We start from the raw sequence: 23,338 nt of genomic DNA on the forward strand, positions 1-23,338 counted from the left end.
TAATTAATGCTCATTTTGTAATAAAAAACAGGCTTTTAATAACTAATATTTTAAAATCTAAAATTATATGAATATATTAACAAAGAAAGTAAAAGTAAAGCTGACATCTTTAAGTAATCAGTTCTGTTGTTTTGCATTCCTCAGTTAAGCTACAACATAATCGTCAAGGAGCTGAATGGCATTAACATAAATCTGTGTATATACTTATATACATAAAGGATATAGATACACACATATATACACACACACACACTTAAAATATTATTTAAAAGTTAAGAAATGTATTGGACAACAGAGAGTTTTTAAAATCAAGTGAAACAAAATGAAACAATGATGTTCCCATTTTAAAGTTTTTAAGATTTAAATTACCTTTCATGGTCACTACAGATCTTGAAAGAATTGAGTATATTTTACAGTATCACTACGCACTGAGCTATCTTTCGTAAAACAATGCTTTATTATTATTGCAATAACAAACCAGTTATTTAAGCAAGTCTGTAAAGATAATTTTTTTTTTTTTGGTACTGGGGAATCGAACTCAGGACCTTGTGCTGGCAAGGCAGGCACGATGCCACTGAGCTAAATCCTCGGCCCTGTAAAGATAATCTAACCTTCAAAAACAAAACAAGTAATAAAAACAAAGGGTTTAAATATAAAAAATCAATGAACATAAACAACAAAATACTATGCATTCCTAATAAACATATTAAAATGTTTAATGACTACAATGATCAAAGAAACTCACACTGAAAGAAATATAATATTCCCTTACCAATATTTGTAAATGTTGTACTTACAGTAAAAGTGAAGGCAGGTAGAAAGAACCACATAATCGCCTATCTTTAGTATGAAAAACACTAAAGAGTTTTAGAGGATTTCAGGTCAAGTGAGGAAAACAGTTTGGTTTTACTTTTAAAAGTCCTTTTCCTGACTCCAAGCTCCTGATCTCTCTATTCTTAGAGCATTTAGTTTAGACAACTTATAATTGTAAATTCTTTTTCTCCCTTGTGAGATGCAATGTTTTAAAAAGCTTCCCTCCAGTGTTACAAAGCAATAATAACTTTCTGAAATGCCTAAGATACATATATCCCTCTGAACTACAATAATTTAGGAAGACAAAGTTCCTGTCCTATACTCTCTTGAGAGTATGGGAGCCTAAATTATGCAGATGTCTTGCTCCAAGTTGTTGAACTACACTTACCATGAAGATAAAGCCAATTAACAAAAAAGGGCAACCTATAATTCCTTGAGTAAATCTACAAAGTCATTTTTGTTGATTTATACTATAAAACTTTTTGTACAACATGCCATATTACAACTGTGACCAGGGTGAAAAATAGTTTGTATTTTTTTTCATTAAACATTTAACTTTAGTTGAAAAAAACATACTGCCATTTTTATCTTTGACTATTGAATATCTGGCAATGATTGCTCTAATTTCATGAATATTCTGAGTTGCAATGATAGGTACAGTAAATCTTTGTATTAACTCCTCGATTCAACCAAAGAACCTTTAAAAAAAAACAAAAAAAAACTACAAATCAGGCTGGGGATTTAGCTCAGTGGTTCCACCACCTGCCTTGCAAGCCCAAGGTCCTAAGTTGGATTCCCATTACTAAAACAAAAACAAACAAAAAAAACCCCCAACACTACAAACCATACACTTGCTGTGTTTTTTCAATAGTTAGTAAACTAGGTATTGGCAAGATATATATATATATATAATATTATATATAAAATGAAATTAAAACTGTGTCCATATCACTTATCAGAGTCCTCTTCAGAAAACTAAACACAAATGATTTCAGTTTAATAAAATGAAAGAAACTCATAAGTGAATTATCAGTATTGTTTTAAAATTATAATAAACCTAGATTGTCTTAGCTAACATAGCTTAGAGCACCAATCATGGCAAGCATAATGACATAAACTAAATTTTCTTCTTCCAACTGAAATTATTTTTAATTATTTTTATAGCTGTAAAATATACCATTAGCTTTTTAGTTCAAAGATTTTGGACAGTCTTTCTTTTCTTTTCTTTTTTTTTTTTTCTGTACCAGGGATCGAACTCAGGCCCTTCTGCTTACGAAGCAGGCGCCAGAACCACTGAGCTAAATCCCCAGCCAATTTTGGACATTCTTGAATAAAAATGTATCCAATATAAAATGAATATCAAATCATAATGTATAACTCACCTAAATCTTAAAAGTATTTGAAATTTTAAAATTGGATAAGTTGAATGTACTATTCTCAGAAGGCTCTTGTATACTTGGCAATTATTTGGTGGATTAATCAAAGGTATTTTATTATTGTAAAATATTCCTTTTAATCTTACTGTCCTGTGAGTCTAACAAAATTTCCACAATTGATATAGTTTATTTTACCTTTTTTTGCATCTAAAAATGTTTTTCTTAGATTAAGAATCCATGTCATTATCTAATAATCCAAAGGTATAAACTTAGACCCTGTTAAAAATCACTTTAAAATTTATTATGTATTTGACTTTAATTTCAGTCAACTGACTTCCTTGGTTCTTTTATTAATGTAGAGAGGAAAACAATTATTATAGTCATTATGGATTTTCTTAGAAGGTATTATTATAATGATCATTTAACATCTTTAGCAATCATCTGATACCTCAAAATACATCCACTTTTCGGGGAAAGTTGTAATTGCCTTTAATGCTGAAATCTGTAATAAATCTTTATTCAGATTCATTATTTACTGTGCCAGTTGAGTTCTAGTTTCTATATTGCTATTAATTTGGCTCTAAAAATATACATTCATTTATTTTTATCATAAATATAAATTTAAAAGTTGAAACTACTTTATCCAAAATTATAAAAATCTTTTAAATTTTAATCAATATATAAAAGCATAAAAATAATATATATTATCAGGTACTGACATTATTTTGACACGTACTCATTCCAAAATGTTTAAATCAGGTTAAATATGTCAATCTTCTCAAACCTTTATTATTTTATGGTGAAAACATTCAGATTCTTCTTTTGCGAGGGTTCACAAATACACTGTACATTATCATTATCTATAGTCACTGTACTTTTATCACACTCCAGAACATCTTCCGTCTATTTAACTATAACTTCATACCCATATTTTTATTTTAAATTTGAAAATTCATTTGTATATTGTTTTTATATTAGAAAAAATTTAATTGATTTTTTGATCAAAATAGTATGTCTTTCAATTTGATGATCAGATATATTTGACATTGTTCTCGTTTTAACTTAGGGTATCTGTATAAGGTATGAAAATAAACACCTTAAAATGTTTCTTAGCACATAGTAAAAATCATTATGCTGAATGCAACCACTGCCTCTGCCTGGATCCCTGGAGTACATGTGTGTCATACTAGAAATGACTGCACAGATCACATGCTGGATATGTAATGTAATGCAAAGATTAATCGGAAATAGACTTTGAATTTAATAGGAATATATCTTACCTTGATTCTGTTATAAATTTCAATTTAATTACTTAAAATTAAAAAAATAAAATTGATATTTCATTCCTTTGGTGTGTTAGTCACATTTCATGTGCCCAGCAGTCACAAATATTTCATTAGAAGTCATAGAAATAAAGAAATACTTCTTTTTTTCTTAGCCTGATGTAGTGAAATTAATTTTATGAATTTCGTAGCCAAATATTACTGATACAGTTCAAGGGTAGTTCTCAAATCCAAAGAATAGGACAAAAGCAAAATGTAAAGGGGCCAAAGCAAAATGTTTGGTGTTTTTCTAAGGATTCAAAATATCACTGCAACCTCAATTTTAGGACATAGCAGGAAGACTGTAAACCAGAGATTAGGAAAGGAAATTTGAGACTAAGTTTAAGTGAGAAACATGGACATGATAGGTAATACATGCCTTTTAACAATGTCAAAATATGACAATGGTTTAGCCACCATTTTTAGTTTAAAAAACGAATTTTCTTCTTTGGTGTAAGAATTTTACTTAGGATCAACCATCAGTGTTACAATAAATGGAAGCTTCCCCTTGCAATGGTTGGGTCTCAAAGAAAGGGCAGCTTGGAAAGTGAATGCTGAAGTCCTTGATGTTGTTCACAGCTGCTTCATTAAAACAAAAGCAGCCTGCTGGGATACCAACATTCCTAAACCTCCACAAAAATTAGATCACAGACATCTTCAAAGGCAAAACTGTTTCTAAATTTGGAAGATTTTCCCCTTGCTAATTCTAGTTAACTTGAGAAAGACTTTTGCTGGTCATTCAAAAGGTATTTTTATTTTTTTGATTTACACAAATTAATTGCTCCATTGTCTTTCCTATATTCCAAGGAAGTGTGTACCACAATCACCACCACCTTCATTGTAAGTCTTGTGACTGTAGATCACTGAGAATCAGGTATTCTGGATTAGTCTCTAATACTGCTGAAAAGACAAAACACTAGGAATCTCTTTCATCCACTCATTATGTGCAAAGCTGTATTTCAAAAAACTGTATTTATTTGTTTGACAGTCAATTTTTTGTCATCACCAAATTGGGGAATCCTTTCTGAAATATAGTGTCTAATTGTTAAAAGGCACCAAATAGGCCCTAAAAATGGTTTTTAACCTTATTCATTCTCTCAGAATGACTGTTTCCTACCTAATTCCATTATAACAATAGGGATTTGTAGTTCACTCAATTCAGTTCAATTTATTTGTTAAATTCAGGCTAGAAGTTAGTTTATAGTGTTGAAAGAGAAAACTAAAAAATAAAAAATATCTGTACAAGAATCCACGCAGGTGGGACACTGAGACCAGAGGTCTGCTTAAGTCCAGGACTTTGAGGCCACCCTGGGAAGAACAGAGACCTCATCTCAAACAAAACAAAAATACAGGAAAACATAAAAACTCTGACATATATTCAGAGTTTTCTATTGTGATAAAAGATGTGCTAGTATATCCTTGGCACTGTTTTAAAATAAGAAACTAAATTATAACCCAAGCGCATTAAATATCAGACACCTACAAGAAAAATACAGGGATGCGGGTGACGCTTGTCATTCACAGGTTGGAAAGACTGACATGTTTTTTGCAGCATTACTCATAATTGCTAAGATACAAAAGCAACATAAACACCCATCAATTGATGACTATGTTAAGAAAATGTGTATCTGTAAGTATAATGGAACATTATTCAGCTTTGAAAATGAAACAGATCCTGCTGTAAGGACAAAAAGAATGAACAGAAAGGACATAAGGCTAATGAAATAATATTGACAGAAACATAAAATACTGCATCCTCTCACCCATATGTGATGTCTAAAATAGTTGAACTCAGAGAAATAATGTAAAAAGGTGTTTATCAGAGGTTGAGGGGTGGTGTAAGAAGCTGGTCAAAGGGAATAAAAATAAGATCTGGAGACCTGATGTACAGCTCAGTAACTATAGCTAATAATAATACATCATATACTTGAAACTTGCCAAAAAAGTAGACCTTATGCAATTTTATTTCAAAAAAAAAAGAGAAAACACAGGTGATAGATATGTTAGCTTGATTGTGACAATCATGTGATATATATCACATTACAGCCATTCAATATGCCCTTTTTGTCATTTACACCTCAATAAAGCTTGGGTTGGAAGAATGGAAAGACTGCGCAATTTGTGGTTACCAGGTCTTCTAAGTGCTTATCGATACAGTGCTTCGACTGAAATGGGTTGTAGTATTTATATGCATTTATTTTATATGATTTTATTCTTTTTTGCTTAAAATATGGTTATATTAGGAAGGCTAAAAATGTAACTTGAATATGGTATCTCTACCAATTTTCTTTAAAACTTTAAAATCTTTATAAAATTTAGTATGTTAAAGTATTGCATTTTTGATATTTTATTGTGGAAAATGTAAAAAATGAACATCCCAATGCTTAGGTAGTTAAACTGTAATGATTTCTCTGCTGAATATGTGTGTTTATATTAGAAAATGCTTTGAGATTTTGCAAAGACAAGATTTAAATGGACTTCGAAGTTAGCAAACGGCTATGTTATACTTTATCTCAAGGAAATATTATTTCTGAAAGTAACCTAACAGCATTTTAAAACTCCTATTTCACTGATAACAACTATTTGAAGTGTATTTCTAAAAAGAGCATTATTATCTGTGCTCTGAAAATAAAAGAATTTATGTAGCTATATTAAAGTTAAAAATCCTTAAAACTGAAATGAGAAAAAAACAGTGAGATTAAAATATCTTTGTAGAAAATATACAAGGGGTTATTGTGAGACAATATTAAGAACTGCCTTTGTGGGTTGGATTTTAGGTACTTGTATTCTTTTTTTTTCCAGAAATCTCTAGTACATATGAATCATATGTATCATTTACCTGAAACAAAAGAAATCTTGTTTAAAATTACAATGGTTAATATTAACAGGGACTTTTCCTGTGACTTTTCCTTCTATTTAAGAATTATTTCTGATCATGAGTTGTTTGTCAAAGCAAATCTTATACACTAATAAAAAGACTAATTAAGTCACCATAGATAAATGATATATATTACCACTATAGCATCATAGTTAATAATTTTGTATTATAGTATGATATGTAGTATAGTACAGGATCATGTTAGTACAGCTTAATACAAAGTAGTTCTAAATGTGGCCAGAACAATAGAACATATATCACCAAGTGTGAGGCACAGTGTAATCTATGGATGCTGGGTGAAGATGTATTAATGTACCTCATCAATTATAATGAATTATAATGAATCTGGTGGTGTATGTTGATAATGGAAGGAGTGATACCTGTAGGCAGGTGGAGTATATGAAAAAATTCTGTATTTCTGCTCAATTTTTCTTCTTTAAATATTATTAGGCTAACAGACTAATCTAAAATATTACTCTTTTAAATATAAAATTATATGTAATAGGTACATGGGAGTGAATTCCTGATGTAATTTACCTTTTCAACAGTATCACAGAATAATCCAGATTTTCTGCTTCTTAGTAATCAGCAACTAAACTCAAATAATTTATGAAACAAGAATTCAGCTGAATTATCAGATTGTGCTTAGTATTAACTCTTAGCGTTGCTTTGCATTACCTCAAAATAGGTGTACTCTAATTTGAAGAGTACAAGAGTTCATATTGGTGAGAATAATTTCATCTGCTACAGAATTTTAACAATTCAGTCATTAATTTCTTTACAATATGATCAGCATCAAGTAGATGTGAAGAATTTATTATATGTTTAGTGTTTATATGAACAACAGATATGACATATTCTATTACTCTTAGTTTACCTTTAAGAAAATAGAAACCCAGAGCAGTTAAATCAATCTCCAATGAGTGCTAGATGTACAATTTCATGCCACCATTAATCTGTGTATGTAATAATTATATTAAACTATTGAATCCTTTTCAAATGAGTTTTATCCACTATTATTCCTGCATTCCAATTCTTTTATTTTTATTTAACTGTTTTTATAATAAATTAAAATAAAGTTCAAGCTCATAGATTTCCAAAACAGACAAGAGACCTACAAATTGTACAAAATTATTATGTAGCTTCTAATTAGTTGTAATTACAATATATAATAAATGAAACACCTACCTTTGAGATAATCAAATCTTTTTACAAAATTCTACTAGTGCTATGGTGTATACAATAGGCTAATAACAATCAGGTCCATTATTCAAATGCTGTGAGGAAATGTAAAATTATAATTTATTGCCAAACCTGAACTATTGTTCCTCTAAAATAGATTTAATGCAGAAGATGGGTATAAGAAAAATGAATTACATAATCATCCCCAATTTAACTTCAATTAAGACAGCATGTCCTATTCTTATAGAACATACTCACTCATGTTCATGTGCACACACACATTCTGACACATTTAATCATCTGTAAAGTTCTCTATTTATGCAATTACTAAAGAATTTCTCTGAATATAGCAGCTCAGTGAAATTATTCTTCATTATGCAGTAGACAATGAAATACTTCTAGGCACTGCCAGAACCACTAATATCACAACAAAAATAGATTCAAAATACTTCAATTTCAAGTACTTTAAGAAGAAGGCATTTGTCATTTTAAAATTTAACTTCTTTAATTTTAAAAGCAGTATGATTGAGGAAATTCATTATATTCAGTTAGCATTTATCAACACCTACTACAAAACTCTAAAATTTATTTTGTCCTTTTTCTAATCTATGATTAAGGGAGAGGGATAATAAAAATATAAGAATAGTTTATGACCTGTGTTTGGTCCTTATGAATGTATATAATCAAACAAGATGACTAGGCATTAGAAAGGTACATGACTTTACATCTCTCTTCTCCCAGAGAGAAAACAGTTCTGTATTGTCTTCAAAAAACAAAACAAAACAAAAAATGGCCCAGGGATTTAGCTCAGTTGTGCTGCTGCCTGCCTCGCAAGCACAAGGTCCTGAGTTCAATCCCTGGTACCAAAAAAAAAAAGCCTAAACATTGAAGATGATTGCAACAGCAAAAATAGTAAACCTCATTTTACTTTAGAATAAAAGCAAATAAAAAAGTAACTAGTATGTTGTCTTCCATCAGTGATTAATAATGAAGAACAAAATGATATTATAGCTCATTTGACTTTTGAAAGGGCTAGGAAAACAAATGCTCTAAAGAAAATTCAGCCAATCAAAAAAAAACTAAATATTTTTAAATGGATTTGCAGCAAAAGAATAAATTCACCCTCAAAAAACCATAAAGCATGAGAAATCAAGAGCATTAACTGCCAAGTATATTATTAATAAATTACAAGTTTCGTGACATTCTTATAATAGTGGACTATTTCAAGAAAGAGGGACACTACATCTTTGCTGCTACTCTAATGTTGGAACATTCCTCAAAAAAGACCAAAAAAAAAAAAAAGCAAAGGAAAAAAATAGTACATCAGTCATGACTAAAATACTTTTCACAACCACAACACTGATAAATGTAGTTTTCTCAAAGCAGTAACACCTAAGAGTTTGGAGTTTTGTCTGTAGGTATGCTTTTAAAAGACCAAATAATGCATTTATTCAGCCATGTTTTGTAGATGAAATGAAATTTTCATTTTAGTTATATTTATCTAAGAAATAACATTAGAACTTTCAAAGTGCCATGGTATATTTTGACGTTAACTCAGCCTATATTTTGTGTTCAAAAATAGTGTTCTTGTATTTCCTTCAAAGTGTTGCCTAACCAGTGGCTATAAACCCTTACAATGACAACTATTATCCGTTATCTAGCACTTGACATACCAGCTCAACATCACTATATTAACTGAATTTTGAGTTTTCTCACTCCCCTGGGGCCTTCTCTCCTGATTGATGAGGTGCAGCAAGATGTTTGAACTGCCTTTCTGGCTTGACAAACAGCAGGAGTGGTCCTTGCCCAGAGAAATAAGAGAGAGGACATAGGAGGGGGAGAACCACAGTGTATCTTAGAATGGCAGCAGCCCCAGGCACTTGCTTTCCAAGGCAATTAAAACCATGTTTCTCAGATTTTACACTTCAGTCAAACACATAACTTCTCTCGTCAGTTAAAATGTACCAAGGTGCACTGGTATATATTGCAAATGTAACAATTAGAAAGGGATTAAACTTCTGTCCCTCAGATATTTTAGAGAAGCTACTTTCTAAAATGAAAGTCGCTGCTTCTTCCAACTTTAAATACATTAAAACCCTAATCACTCCTTATAATTCCCCAAATAGTGTTAATGCTTTCTTTTTAACTATTGAATCCACTCTGGCAGAGCTGGAGCAATAAAACCTATCATATTCTAATTTTCAGACAGCTTGATAGAACCAATGTTCTCACTATAGATAAAGTGTAATGAAGCACTTTCTTTCCCATAGGAAAGTCTTTGACTCATATGCTTTGATGCCAACTAGCCTTCACATCTGCTGTTTCACCATTGATAGCTGTAACTTGGCATGCTGAACTAGTGTCTCATGAAACAGCTTTACTCAAAGACACCATTTTATTTCCTGAAATGGGAATGCAGTAAAATGGTGTTGGTTTCCTGTAAGCCTTATGCAAATCCCTGTAATAGACATAGGATCAAGCCTCACATACAATAAATTATGTGTTAGATGAGACAGGGAGAGAGGGAGACAACCTCTTTCACACTAACAAGACAAATGTGTTCTAAATAATTAGTTTAAATTTTTATTTCAAGCAGGACTAACATATCAAAACTAATTTAGACACAAATAAGAATGTAAACAATTTGTAAGTATCAACCTTATTTCACTTAGAAATCATTACCACTTGACCTATTAATAACAAAAATGAATTACTCACTAATATTACAATACTTTTAACAAAGGAAAAATAATTGGGAGAGTTAAAGAAAGTATATGGCTACAAAAATTTTCATTATTTATTTTAGATTTCTAGAAAGGATACTTGATAGAAAATGAAAACACATTGAGAATAGATGAAAATTTCATAATAATATTAATCAATAATCTAAATTGCTCAGATACCTTAGTGTTCTATCACATAAAGCCTTTTTGTTTCATCCAAGTATATAGAAAAATAACAATTACATATCAACTTCAATATTTATAACTAAAAAAGTAAAAAATAAAGTTTCCATGTATTTTACATAGACACAATTATTTCTCAATTCTTAATTTTCAAGCAAGTTGACAAATTAGCTTTTGCTTTGCAAGCCTAAGTATGTCAGATTTTTATCACCCAACTTAGAGCAGAAGTTCATACATGAGGCATATTTTGTTTCTATTTGAAAAGAGATATAGAGAAATCCTCAAGCAACAAAAGCAAAACTTAAATTAGAACTGTGTAGTAATTTACTCTTATCAATTAAAATTGGTGCTATTTTTCCACCACAAGTAAAGGAGAGTAGTTCACCACATTACAAAATAGTGCACTAAGCTCAGCCAAGAACAGTAAATGAGCTCCAATTTCAAAACTCTTGCTCAAAACCCAATTTAGTATAAACCTATAACATATGTTCATTTGTGTCATCTCTTTAATGTCACTTAAAAGTCATCTTTTTGAAGTCACTTAATGTTTTTAATGTTAAGGTATGCATTCTTAATTTCCTTTCCAATAGCCAAACACCACAATCATATGTACAACCTTTTTGAAACTGTGTGGAGCACCCTACAAGTTTCCCCTCTAAAACCCTACTCTTTACACTTTAGAAGAACCTAAAATGAAGATTTACAAAGCAAAATTGAGACATAAATATTAAAACAGAAACACTAAACCAGCTGGAAGACAGGTTAAGTAGAAATCTTGAATACATTGGCATAGGAAAAAGACTCTATGAACAAAATTTCATTCTTAGAGGAACTATCACAAAGAATCAACAACTGGGACCTCATCTTCTAACAAACCTCCTGCACAGCAAGAGAAACTAACAACAAAGTGAAGAGAAAACCCACAAGGTGGGAAAAATTTTTTTACCATCTGTTCCTCAGACAAAGAACTACTATTTAGAATATATAAAGAACTTTCAAAAAATCACATCTTCCAAATTTAAAGACCCAATCTAAAAATGGGCACCTGAAATGAACAGACATTTCTCAGATGAAGAAGAAAAGCAGTAAATAAACATATGAAAAAATATTCAACATCAATGGTTATTGAAGAGATGCAAATGAAAACAGCACTGAGATTTCACCTTACTCCAGAAAGAATGGCTGCTATCTAGAAATCAACCAATAACAAATGTGGCAGGGCTGTGGAGAAAAAGGAATTTTCTCTACTGTTGGTGGGAGTGTAGACTGGTGAAAGCACTCTGGAAATCAGTGTGGAGATTCTTCAAAAAACTAGAGTTAGAGGTCCCATTTGACCTAGCTATTCCCCTCCTGGGTATCTTCCCAAAAGAATTAAAAACATCATACCACGGTGATATATGCATGCCCATGTTTATGATGCCAGTTTGTAAGAGGTAAATCTTGGAAACAGCACAAATGCCCATCAACTGACTGCTGGATAAAGAATTGAGTTTTTTAAAAAATAAAATGGAGTACTACTCAGCCATAAAGAATGATAGAAACATTTATAGCTAAATGGATAGACCTTGAGATCATACTCTTAAGTGAAATAAATAGTACACTCGTGTGTAAATACTGAATTATTTCTCTGGTGTGAGACACTGAAAGTTTAAATGAGGACTAAAATGAATAAATGATACAGTGAAATAGGGAGCAAAGGCACAAAGAGAAAGGGGAACTAGGGAGGGGGTGGGAAAAGGAAAGAAGAGAAAGGAAAAAATAAGAAGGAAAAAACAAATAGGGAGGGGTGAAGTGGTGGAAGAGAGGGCAGGGGAATGGGAGAAAACAAGAACAAAAGATATTATCATGTACAGGTACACATTCCCAATGGTGAATGCAAGTATAATGTATACTTAAAATTTACCAATAAACTTAATAAATACAAAAATAAAATTTGAAAAAAAAACAAAGAAAATTTGAAAATTTTTTCTGATACCCTGGAACACATATTTTCTTAAATTTTAATCAGAGAACAAATAAATTCAAGACTCACCCCACCATAAAACTCTGGGAATTAGAGACCTAACTTTCTTTCTCACGCTGTACAGCTGTTCTAAAGCTTGTCTACTGGGTTCTCTAGGAACAGTGTCAGAAACAAAGATGGAAAATGATTGTTTACTCTCAGCAAATCTCTGCTGGGAAAAGATATAAGTGCAATTCTGATAAACACTATATAAAATAAAAGAATGTAGATAGAGGGTTTATCATTGTTCCATGCCTCAGTTTGATTTTTTATAGGGCCTGCATTTCAAAAAAAGAAAGATGAAAAAAAGAAAAAAAGAGAAGCTGACACAGTTATTAGCTATTTAACTATTGACTAATTAATGATAATGATTCTTTTTCTCAGAGAAGGGAAAACTGATGAGATAAATCAATCTCATTTGTCCCAGTGGTAGGATTGCCTGTCATGGTAAGGGCTGTACTTCCATGATACAAGTGCGGTCTAGTTTTATTGGCTGTAGTACAATCACAGTTCCTACAATTCTGATAGGGAAAAAAAAAACACTGTCCTCATAAAAACAGTTCTAAAAAGAATCCTGATAAAATAATACCCTTAAGTTTGTCAGACAATAATCTAGAATTATGATGTATACATGAAAGTATTGTACAACCTATCAAAATCAGAGTGTACACACAAGTTTCTAATGCTAACATACCTACATTCATGTCAACATTTCCTAAGAACAGTTACTAAGAACATGTTCCTGAGAACAGTTCCTTAGTTTGCTAAGAACAAAGATAATATCTCGGTGCTCAAATTTGAGAACCTTTCCCCAAATTATTTTGGGCAAAGGGGGATATCATTTCTTCAACTGACTCTAAGTAAAATAATCCAAAACAAAACTATGTGGCAAGTTAATAATGCCTAAATATCCATGGCTACTCTCATGTGAGGAGAATTCATCCTGAACTTATTGATATAACAAAAGTACCATAAGAATTTCTGATTATCATGTTATTAACCTTTCTGTATAGTGGTGGGATTTGATCAGAACCTATACAGAACTTATCCATGTGCTAAGTAATTTTTGATACTTTATAAGTAAATATACTATACTTGAATCACCATCACTGTTCTTGTGATAATAAAAACAACAGAAAAAAACATTATTTATAGAATTAGAGAAACTGCTTACAGCATACATTTGTAAATCAACTTATTAAGCACATGCTGTAAACTAAAATCTGTTTGATTCTATCCCTCAATTCAACAACTACTTATTTCTTGCTAGTGTTTAAGAAGCAAAATCACACAAGTCTTAAAACAATCATTGCATGCATGTCACACTAGCAATTCACGTTTCAAACCTACACTCTTACTCCAGCATAATTTAATTTCAGGAGATTACTGAAATTACATCAGTATAAGTGACAGACTGTAAGAAACATGTTGTAGCTGCATCAGCCTGGAGCTGCACAACCACCCAATGGCTGATTGTAGATACTTTAGAAACAATATAATCAAACAGATGAGGTCTTGTGGGTGAGCCAAAATAGCTAAAACATTTAGCTTGTTTGAATAATGATTGTTATGCCACAGTACCATTGTTATTACTTTTGTTGTGATACTATGAGCCACTTGGTTATTGTTTTAATAACTAATAAGTCACTTAACCTCTCCATGGCCCAGTTTCCTCATCTGTTAAATGAGCATAATGCTAATTGCTTTCTATCTTAGTAAGGGCTGCTATGAACATTAATGAGGTTGACATCTAGAATGCACTTTGAGTACAAGAAAAAGACACGTGTGTGTGTGTGTGTGAATGCATGTATGTGTGTAACAGAAAGAAAGAGACAGAGACAAACAAAATACTCTTGCTGCTTCATACGAAAAGGTAAACCTTTCTGCCTCAGATGGATTTGTTAACTTGCTTGCTTTCCTAACTTTGTTACATATGCCTTCAAACTAAACTACTTTCAGGTAAGGGATAAAGCAAAAATGTAATAGAATTATACACATTTTTAATGAAAGCTTTTACACATCTACTGAATGACAAAATTTTCTAAGTAATCACACACCTACCACATATTTTACCTCAAACTCTCTTTCCTAGATTATTTTCATGTTTATGACAATATTTACTTTGCCAATAGATAACTGTATAGAATTTGGTAAAAGCATCAAAGTGCCTCTGCAGAGAGAAATGTAAGTTTGTGACATTGATTTAAGGGACACCTAGCAGATAAGAATGAAATCAGTAGAGGATGCTGAGAAAATGGAAGTCTGTGAATATAGGGGAAGATAGTATTTTTAAAGTATGCCTTACAGAATGTTGGAAGATAGAAAGTATTCTAATAATCCAAACAAAATGACCAAATGTTTCATATCAGCTGTTTAGTTTGCTACATATGACAAGGTTCTACAAGAAAGAAATAAAATGATAATAGTAATAGCTACAACAAGGAAATGGGGAAAAAATAAGGAAATATTAGCTGACCAAATTGCAAGGAGAATTTATAAGTGATACAGAGGAACTAGTGTTTGTGTAATAAAAATATTTCTAATCTTCAATGTCTCACATCGTGAAACTTTTTATTTTGTCTCAACACATCCTCAAGCCTTAATTGCAGATCAAATTAAGTATGTTGCTTCAAGGCACTATTTGTAGAATGTCTCCTTCTAGGTAAAAGTAAAAATGATTAAGTCTAAATAAATGCATAGAGTATCTTACAAAGAATTTTAGATCATAATTAAAAGAAGCTGAGTCTATTCAAAATTTAGAAAAGGTTCTGAGCTTCCAAGGGTCTATTAGACTTGTAAGCCAAAAAAAAAAGTTTATGTTACAAGCCACTAAGGGTATTTGGTTCTTTGTTAAATAATATATTGTGATACATGATAACTAACACAAACCAAACACATACACACACACACACACACACACACACACACACAAATTCAGCGCCCAAAGAATGAGAGATACAGGAGTGAATGAGAGAGATTCATTCAATTCCTGTCCTCCTGTGGGCACTGTAGTGAAGAAACAGAAAAAAACATGAAAATGCAGTATGGATTGATCATTTAATGATAAAAATAGTGAAAAAATTTTATGAAAAGAAAGAAGAAAGAGAGAAAGGGGAGAGAGGGAGAGGGAGAAAGGGGGGAGAGAGAGGGAGGCAAGGAGGAAAAGAGGGAAGGAGAGAGAGAGAGAGACAGAGAGACAGAGAGAGAGAGAGAGAGAGAGAGACAGAGACAGAGACAGAGAGAGACAGAGAGAGACAGAGAAAACCTCACCCAGGCTGGGGAATGAGTAGATTTTAATCTGAAAGGAGACATGTAAGTGATGTTTAAATAAGGACCTAAGGTGGGAACCGAAGGTATAGTGATGAAAACAGAACAGAACAGGCATTGGAGGAGGAGGTGTAAGTGTCTAGTATACAACAGACAAACAAAAGTCAGTTAGGCTGGAGCTTCAAGTGTGAGGAAAATTGAAGAAAAAAATAAGAAGTCGGTCTTAAGGAGCTTTGTAAACCTGCTAAAGAGCTTTTCTTATTCTAAAGCAAATGACTTTTTTTCCATTTTTTCCATTTCTCATCATTTTTCCTTTCCCTTCTTTGTAAATAGGGAAGGGTGGAGGGGGTGAAGGGAGGGCTAGGAACGGGGAAAAAATAAGAACCAAGATGCATTATGTAAAGGTACAATTCCCAATGAGAAATGTAATTGTGCTGTGTACCTACAATGTACCAATAAAAGAATCTAATAAAAAAAAATTAAAAATACTCTAAAGCAAATGAGAGGAAGCTTCAAGTCACTCTAGTGACAGTGAAGAAAATAGCTGGGGAAAAACTGGGAAAATGAAAGGTTAGATGCTACCTCCAAAACATTTGAGAAAGATGCCTCTGTGTGAACTAGAAGAATAATGAAGTCAATAGATATACAGATGATAGAATGGACAAGGACTGAACACAATCCCTGCCACAAAAATACAATCAGTAAATATTTATTAAATAAAAACTTACCCCTAAACATATGACTGTTGGCATAAGGTACATGGTTCTAGTAGATAAAATAGGACAACTAATTACTAAGTAAAAATTAAAATAAAAATGAATATTTTAATATTAAATAATTCCAAAATTTCTTTTTGTCAGAGATTTGGCATAAATTCTCCAAAGAACTGCTAATTGCACCTTATATAACGTCAAAATACATAGTCTAGAAAATAGTTTCTAAAACCTGATTCACCTGTTTTTTTTCCTTACTTGCCAAATCATTCCTACTTTATGACAATAATCAGAGCAATGAAGTAGTTTAATTAGATAAATATGTTGCAAACCATATTTCAAGTATATTAAAAATTTCCTGTATTGTAGAACACATACAAATAACTTATTTTACCATATTTAAAATCATTGTAAATTAGGAAGTTTTCTAACTACCCATATAAATTAATAATGCATATAAATGATATTCATCAGCCTTTTGCTAAGTGCTTTTCTCACTACATAAAGCTTTCATTTAGTATGGAGAAAACATTGTGAGAATTTTCCTGTTTTTCACTCAGTTTGGAGATGAGAAGAGTGAACTTAGAGTACTCTCTAAGTTCAGGTAATCATTGAGTCTGGAGTTAGGTTCATATTTCTGACTCTAAACATGTGGGGGGTTTTGTTTTGTTTTGTTGTACTTCTAACAGCTACTCTAAAATATAAACTATTTTTTAGAAGAGCTAGAAATTAGAAATTTCATATCATTCATGTTTTTTAAAATTTTATGTCAGTATTTTATTCGTCATTTCTAAGAACTCTTGACTCCTCTGATACCATCCTCCTTAGATGAACAGACTACATCAAAACACATGGCAGTCAGAGCTTTCAGATAGGCCAAAAATAGACAGTGAATTTATAGAAATAGAAGTCCTGAGTCATGGGTTGCATAGAAACAAGGCTATTTAGCAATATTTTTAAAAACATGATTATCTTCCAGACAGGAAGGGTTCTCAAATGAAGCCATAACAATTATAGGCTTTAGCTGAATCATTGTTGATCCTCTACTCTATATGTAATCATTCTGATCTTAATATTTCAAGGAGAAAAGAATATACTTGTTGCTTAGTAACATTTGCATACTCTTTAGCCTTGGTATGATATTTCAACTGTAGTACACAAAAGATTCCAGGAGATTTTGATTTTTCTCTTAACATTTTTAACAAAATTCTGAGTACACATTTATTTTATTATCTAAATATGATGAAGAACATATTGGTGATGCCACACAGTTGTCTATTATTTTCATGGAAAAATACTAGAGAACCACTGCCATCACCTTGATGTTGAACTGTTTTTCCAGTCATTGTTTTCTGTTTATTCCTGAAGAGAATGTGCATATTGTACAATAGATATAGAAGAAAGGAAGGAGGAACTCTTCTTGAAAATAATATATACAGAGTGCACCAAAAAATGTATACATATTTCAGGAAAGAAAAATAGTATGACTTTTTTTCAACAGATGGTGTTACCTTCTTATGGGGGACCCTAGAGGATATTGTATACCACTGCACTGCCAGCCTTTAGAGAAAAAATTGAAAATGCATGTGCAGCAATATCAATGCCCAAGGTTATCCAAGCAGCAGTTCACTCAACTAACAAATGTCTGGAAGCTCATGGCCACCAACTTGAGCATCTCTTCTAATTGTAGAGGCTAAAGGTAATTTGTATTAATCTCATGATGTCTCAATAAATTTAGTATCAAAATATTTATACAAGTTTTTCTTTTCCAGAAGTGTGCATTTGTTTTGTATAATATATATATATCATATATGTATACTATATGATATATATATATATTCATTCAATGAATAAAACCAAACATGATTTTTTAAATTAGAGTTAATCAATATTTTATAACAGCTATGCAATTGTCAGGATCTCAGCAAAACTAAAGACATCACATTTGAGCCAACTCTTCTTGCTTGTAGTAAGAAAACTGTATCTTTAAAAAAATATAATTTTCTGGAAGTGAGCATTCTAAAATAATTAGTTAACAGCAGGATCTTTTTACATTAATAAAAACATGATGAAAATTCCTTTAGAAGCCAACGTCTTAGGGGTGCTTCCTGGAGTGTTTGTATGTGTCGTTGTTAATTAAAAAGAAAGGAGTGGAAACAAATACAGATAAATAATATACAATCATTTAAAGCTTATTGTAAATTTTCAAAAATGAGCATAAACTTATTTAAGTTTACACTAGGGCTGATAGAACTATACATTTTTTAAAATTCTGTACCATAGCTGATACAGCTCCATAGTTTTCCAGAGGATAGCATGAGGTTAGAATGAGAACCTTTTAAAACTACACTAATATCTTAAGAAAAAAAATCAAACTTTAATGTATTTTGTAAGCTTTATTATTTTAATTTCAACTAATAATTCAGCATATAATAATGTTAGCAATATAAGGTAATTGTCAACTTAGTGATTATCACTGTATGGTTTTATTATAGCTAGGGTACACTTTAGAAGGCTGCAATATTTTCTTTTTTCTTTTAATGAAATACAAATAGATATTAATAAAGAAAATATGAAAACACTTCTATAAAAAAATAAAATTCTAAAGGAAACCTCTGTTCTTGGAAACAGAAAGTTGCTTCATGTCAAATTTCTCCAAGTGCTAGAGTCACCGTTGTGTACAAGAGAGAAAAACAAGACATGAAAGCAGAGGAAGAAAAGTCAGTGGCAAAGAGAAGTAAAAGTAAGCAAAAATGACACCATAGAGAGCAACTGAACTAAAAAGAGAAAAGAAAGAACAAAAGACAGAAGAGAAAAATAACTAAAAGAGGCATAAAGAAGAAAACTGATATCACAATAAAAAAGAGAAGTTTGTTTTGGAATTGGTTTTACCAAGATGAGCTTTGAAAGAAGATATTTGAGTAGAATATGAAAGTGAAATTCAACCTTGAAAGAGTTGTGAAATAGAAATAAACACTTCTGGTGTCAAATCATTGTGTTAAGTATATTTTGGTGTTATTTTAGAAATTCAAATTCGAAAGTCCTTTGCTACTATCATAATTTAAATGTATTGCATATTCAATCCATGAAAAGTTTTTGATACAAAAATGTTCATTTAGCAATTTTGACAGCTAATTTCTTTGAAAAATCTCAAAAAGTTTTAAAACAGCTTCTAATAATTCTAAGTACTTAATTAGAAAATGTAATGCATTATATTTAATACAGTCAAATCATTTTTGATCATATTTATTTAGTTATTCAATACATTTCACCAAAGAATAATTATTTTCCAACTAAAGGTAAAATATTCATTTAATTTTTAACCTGACCATAAGAGATATCCACTTTGAAAATAATTAATTTTTTAAATGATATGGCGTTAACTAAATCAAATCTACGTCATTCTTTTTTTTTTTTTTCCGAGGCAGGGTCTCTGTAGTTCAGTCTGGCCTTGAACTCACTATGTAGCCCAGGCTGGCCTCGAACTCGCAGTGATCCTCCTGCCTCAGCTTCCCCAGTGCTGGGATTACAGATGTGTGCCACCACACCCGGCAAAACTACCTCATTCTTTAAAAATTTGATGTCTTTCAGAATTTTTTTGAAAAGCAGATTTAGTTGTATAAGAATTTTTACAAAGAAAATTGCATAATTTGGCAAATTGCTATTTTAAATCACATAAGATACAGTCTTATGATGTTGATTTATTCTTCTGTCTCCAACTAAACTATAATCTTCTGGAAAGACATAATTGGATCATATTTGTAATAGAATACCCAACAAGCAATGCATATTCCAGCACTTAACAGGCACTTGATACATGCTTGAAAAAAGAATTTATTTTATGGTACCAGGGATTGAACTCGGGACCTCGCGCTTTGGTGGCAGGTGCTGGAACCACTGAGCTAAATCCCTGGCAAAAAGAATTTATTTTATAGCTTGAGCCGATTATTTTTAAAAGAAAAAAATTACTACTTTTACTGCATATTTGAACTGCAATTACATTTATATGAACACTGAAGGGAAATAACCCATAACAATTTGCCCAAACTATAAGCCTGTAAAAAAATACTGAATTCTCCATAACTGGTGTACTTTGGCCCAATGAAATAAGCAGGAAAAACAGAAGAGAGGAATAACAGAAGGGTAAGGAATTCTGTATGCCAGAAACTTCACACAATTACACCTGCTATGTAAAAGTTCTCCAAGGCTGTCCCCCTGGAAATCACTGGAATTCATCAGGGTGTCCCATTCTCAGACCTGTGCCTTACAGAGTATCAGATGGGTAAATATGCAGTTAATAAGAACTGATTGTTTCTTTAGCACTTATACCCTGCTTCGTTTCAACAGAAAGAAATATATGCATCAGAAACATTCTTAAATGTAAGTATTCTGAAAATATGAGCCTTGTAGGATCTGCAAGTATTACTAATCAATTTTCAATAAATATGTCGCTTTTTTCATTCCAAACTTAAAACTTCTTGAGGAAAAAAAGATGTTCATTTGGGTATATTTTTCTTATAATAAGAATACAATATTTGCAATGCAAAACTTTACATTTTCAAATACTAAAATATTTTTTCTCTACAAGCTTTTATTCACTTGTAGGACTATCTCTTGAGCTATATGCTCTTATTTATTTGGCACAAATAATTGCATTGCTACACCCACATGTTTATGAATAGAAAAGGGGTTGTGTGTACTCTGTATTTGAATATGTAAAGTGCAGGTTGCCAGGAGGAAGACTTACCTTGAAAAATGTCATGGTGGCGCCATCTTCTACAGCTCCGTACTCTATCTTGGTTTGTTTAGCTAAATCATCAGCAGAATCAATAGGGGATTCCATGCGTTCCACTGTCAGAAAGGCGGCTAAGTTAGCAGTATATGAAGAAATGATGATAAGTGTGAAAAACCACCAAATGCCTCCCACTATCCTGGTGGAGAGCGCTTTGGGCATGAGCTCAGAACCTAACAGAGATCGGGGGAGAAGTGAAACGAACACAAAGAATTTGATCAGCAATCATATACTTTTGGTGACAGTTGGCAGAATGGAATCACTGTGTAATAAAACCTTAAGTCACAGATTTTCACATTGTTTTGATAAGCAAGCAACAACCATTGGAAGAACAGAGACTGATTTCAGGTAATTGACAAGCTCTTACAAACCTTGTGTTTAAGTACAGCGACAGGAGACTAGTTCTAGCCCACATAGTGAGATGTAACAGTTAAGTTGGGAATGATTAACAACTGTTTATAAAAGTAGCATTGGAAGAGGAGAAAAAACCTCCCCAGTTTACATATCACTTGTATACTTATTTCTATCCTTGTCATTTATGTGGGTGTCCAAGGAAATGATTTAACATATGTTCAGATCCATTTCTTAACAAGCTTTATATAAAGTGTCATTGTTCATGTTCATTTAAATCAAACATTTTGTCTATTTCATTTTAAAAACTAATGTTGTATAATAATAGGAAAATTTCAGTTATACATATTCCCACGTGTTTATTTTAGAATATGATAGTAAATGATTCCTTTGTGTGTACACAAATAGCTCCTATCACTATGGTTAGCTGCAATGAAGTTAAGAAAAGAGAAGCTAGTTAAATTGTCACAAATTTATTTTTATACAAATATAAATATTTCATAAATACATCACAATACATGGCTGGAGTTGCCTGCCCATGGTATTAATAAAAGAACAGGATCTGAAAATAGATATTATTTTTTATTATTTAAACTTTTAATTCACTTAGATTATAAAATAAAAATTTAACAATTCAAAATTTTGGTCTGTTAATAACATTTACAGTTTTACCACACAACTGACAGTCTTAGTGTTGAAATGAAAATATATCAAAATATGAGGCCTTTTATTAAAATATTCACTAAATTTGTAGATGTAGATATAAAATATATTAGTGTTCACTTTTAATCATTTTGAATCTATAGTCAAAAAAAGCATAGGCAATAAAAGTGCTTAACTTTTAAGAAAGTTTGAGTAAAATGGAAAAAAAGCAAAGATGGACTCCCTGCTGATTTGTTTTACAGTCATGTCTGATATAATCACTGATGCTGTGATGTAATCTCTTTAGATAAAATGAAAAATAAAACAAATTATTTATGTTAATACTGACAGATAAATGATATCATGACTGTTATGTATCAAAATAGCCCATCTTGCACTGCAGCTCATCTTACCCTTCCAATTTCAAACAGACAAAATTTTAAAAGCAGACAGACTTGGACATGACAGCCAACTCCAGCTCCAGACTCTGCCTACCATTCTGTAAAGAAAAGAAAAAAAAAAAAAAGACCAGAAAAGTACCTTTCTGACGTAGTTGCTCCTAGGCCCTGTCAGACACACATTCGGACATTGAAACTCTAAAACACTCCCAAGATGATGAGCAGCATTGGCTGCTGTTTTATTGTTTTCTTTTTCTTTTCTTTTTTTTTTTTAAACAACAACACCAATAAAATCAAACAAGACCAGGAAAGGAAAGAATCATGGAGACAGTTGACAATAATGGCCCAATTACCACAAGTTCGTTTCTTACCCAAAGACTCAAAGCCAATACCTCTTAGGCTTGTGAATCAGAGCCTGGTTAGGGGCTGACTGTCATGTACTCAAGGTAACGTCATGTCCAGCACTATATCCCACTAATTCCTGGGGAACTGGGCATCAGCCACAAGAGTATGGGTTCCTCTTTCATGTATCCACCAGCAGTGAAGTAGTTATGTGGCAAAGCAAATGTATACTTGAATTTTTCATTGCTTGGATTACTCATCATCTTCATAGATATCCAAAATAGTCTTATTTCTAATTTCTATTACAGAGGTACAGTTCTTCTTAAAAATATACAAATTCTCAAAGATCTCTAA

The 23,338-nt window shown here is 31.7% G+C and overlaps 1 protein-coding gene across 6 annotated transcripts in view; it reads right to left on the minus strand.

Moving 5' to 3' along the window:
- Grik2 (glutamate ionotropic receptor kainate type subunit 2) overlaps positions 1-23,338 on the minus strand; it is a 643,650-nt gene that overhangs the window by 97,075 nt on the left and 523,237 nt on the right. For all 6 annotated transcript variants that reach the window (XM_087187928.1, XM_087187927.1, XM_087187929.1 and 3 more), the window contains exon 14: positions 21,207-21,424. In XM_087187928.1, the coding sequence (XP_087044054.1) occupies positions 21,207-21,424 (218 nt within the window). The remainder of the gene's footprint in view (positions 1-21,206; positions 21,425-23,338) is intronic.

This window comes from Heterocephalus glaber, unplaced genomic scaffold (genome assembly GCF_053883595.1).
Source record: "Heterocephalus glaber isolate CG9 unplaced genomic scaffold, H.glaber_assembly_v1.0 deba00001523, whole genome shotgun sequence".
Lineage (NCBI taxonomy): Eukaryota > Metazoa > Chordata > Mammalia > Rodentia > Bathyergidae > Heterocephalus > Heterocephalus glaber.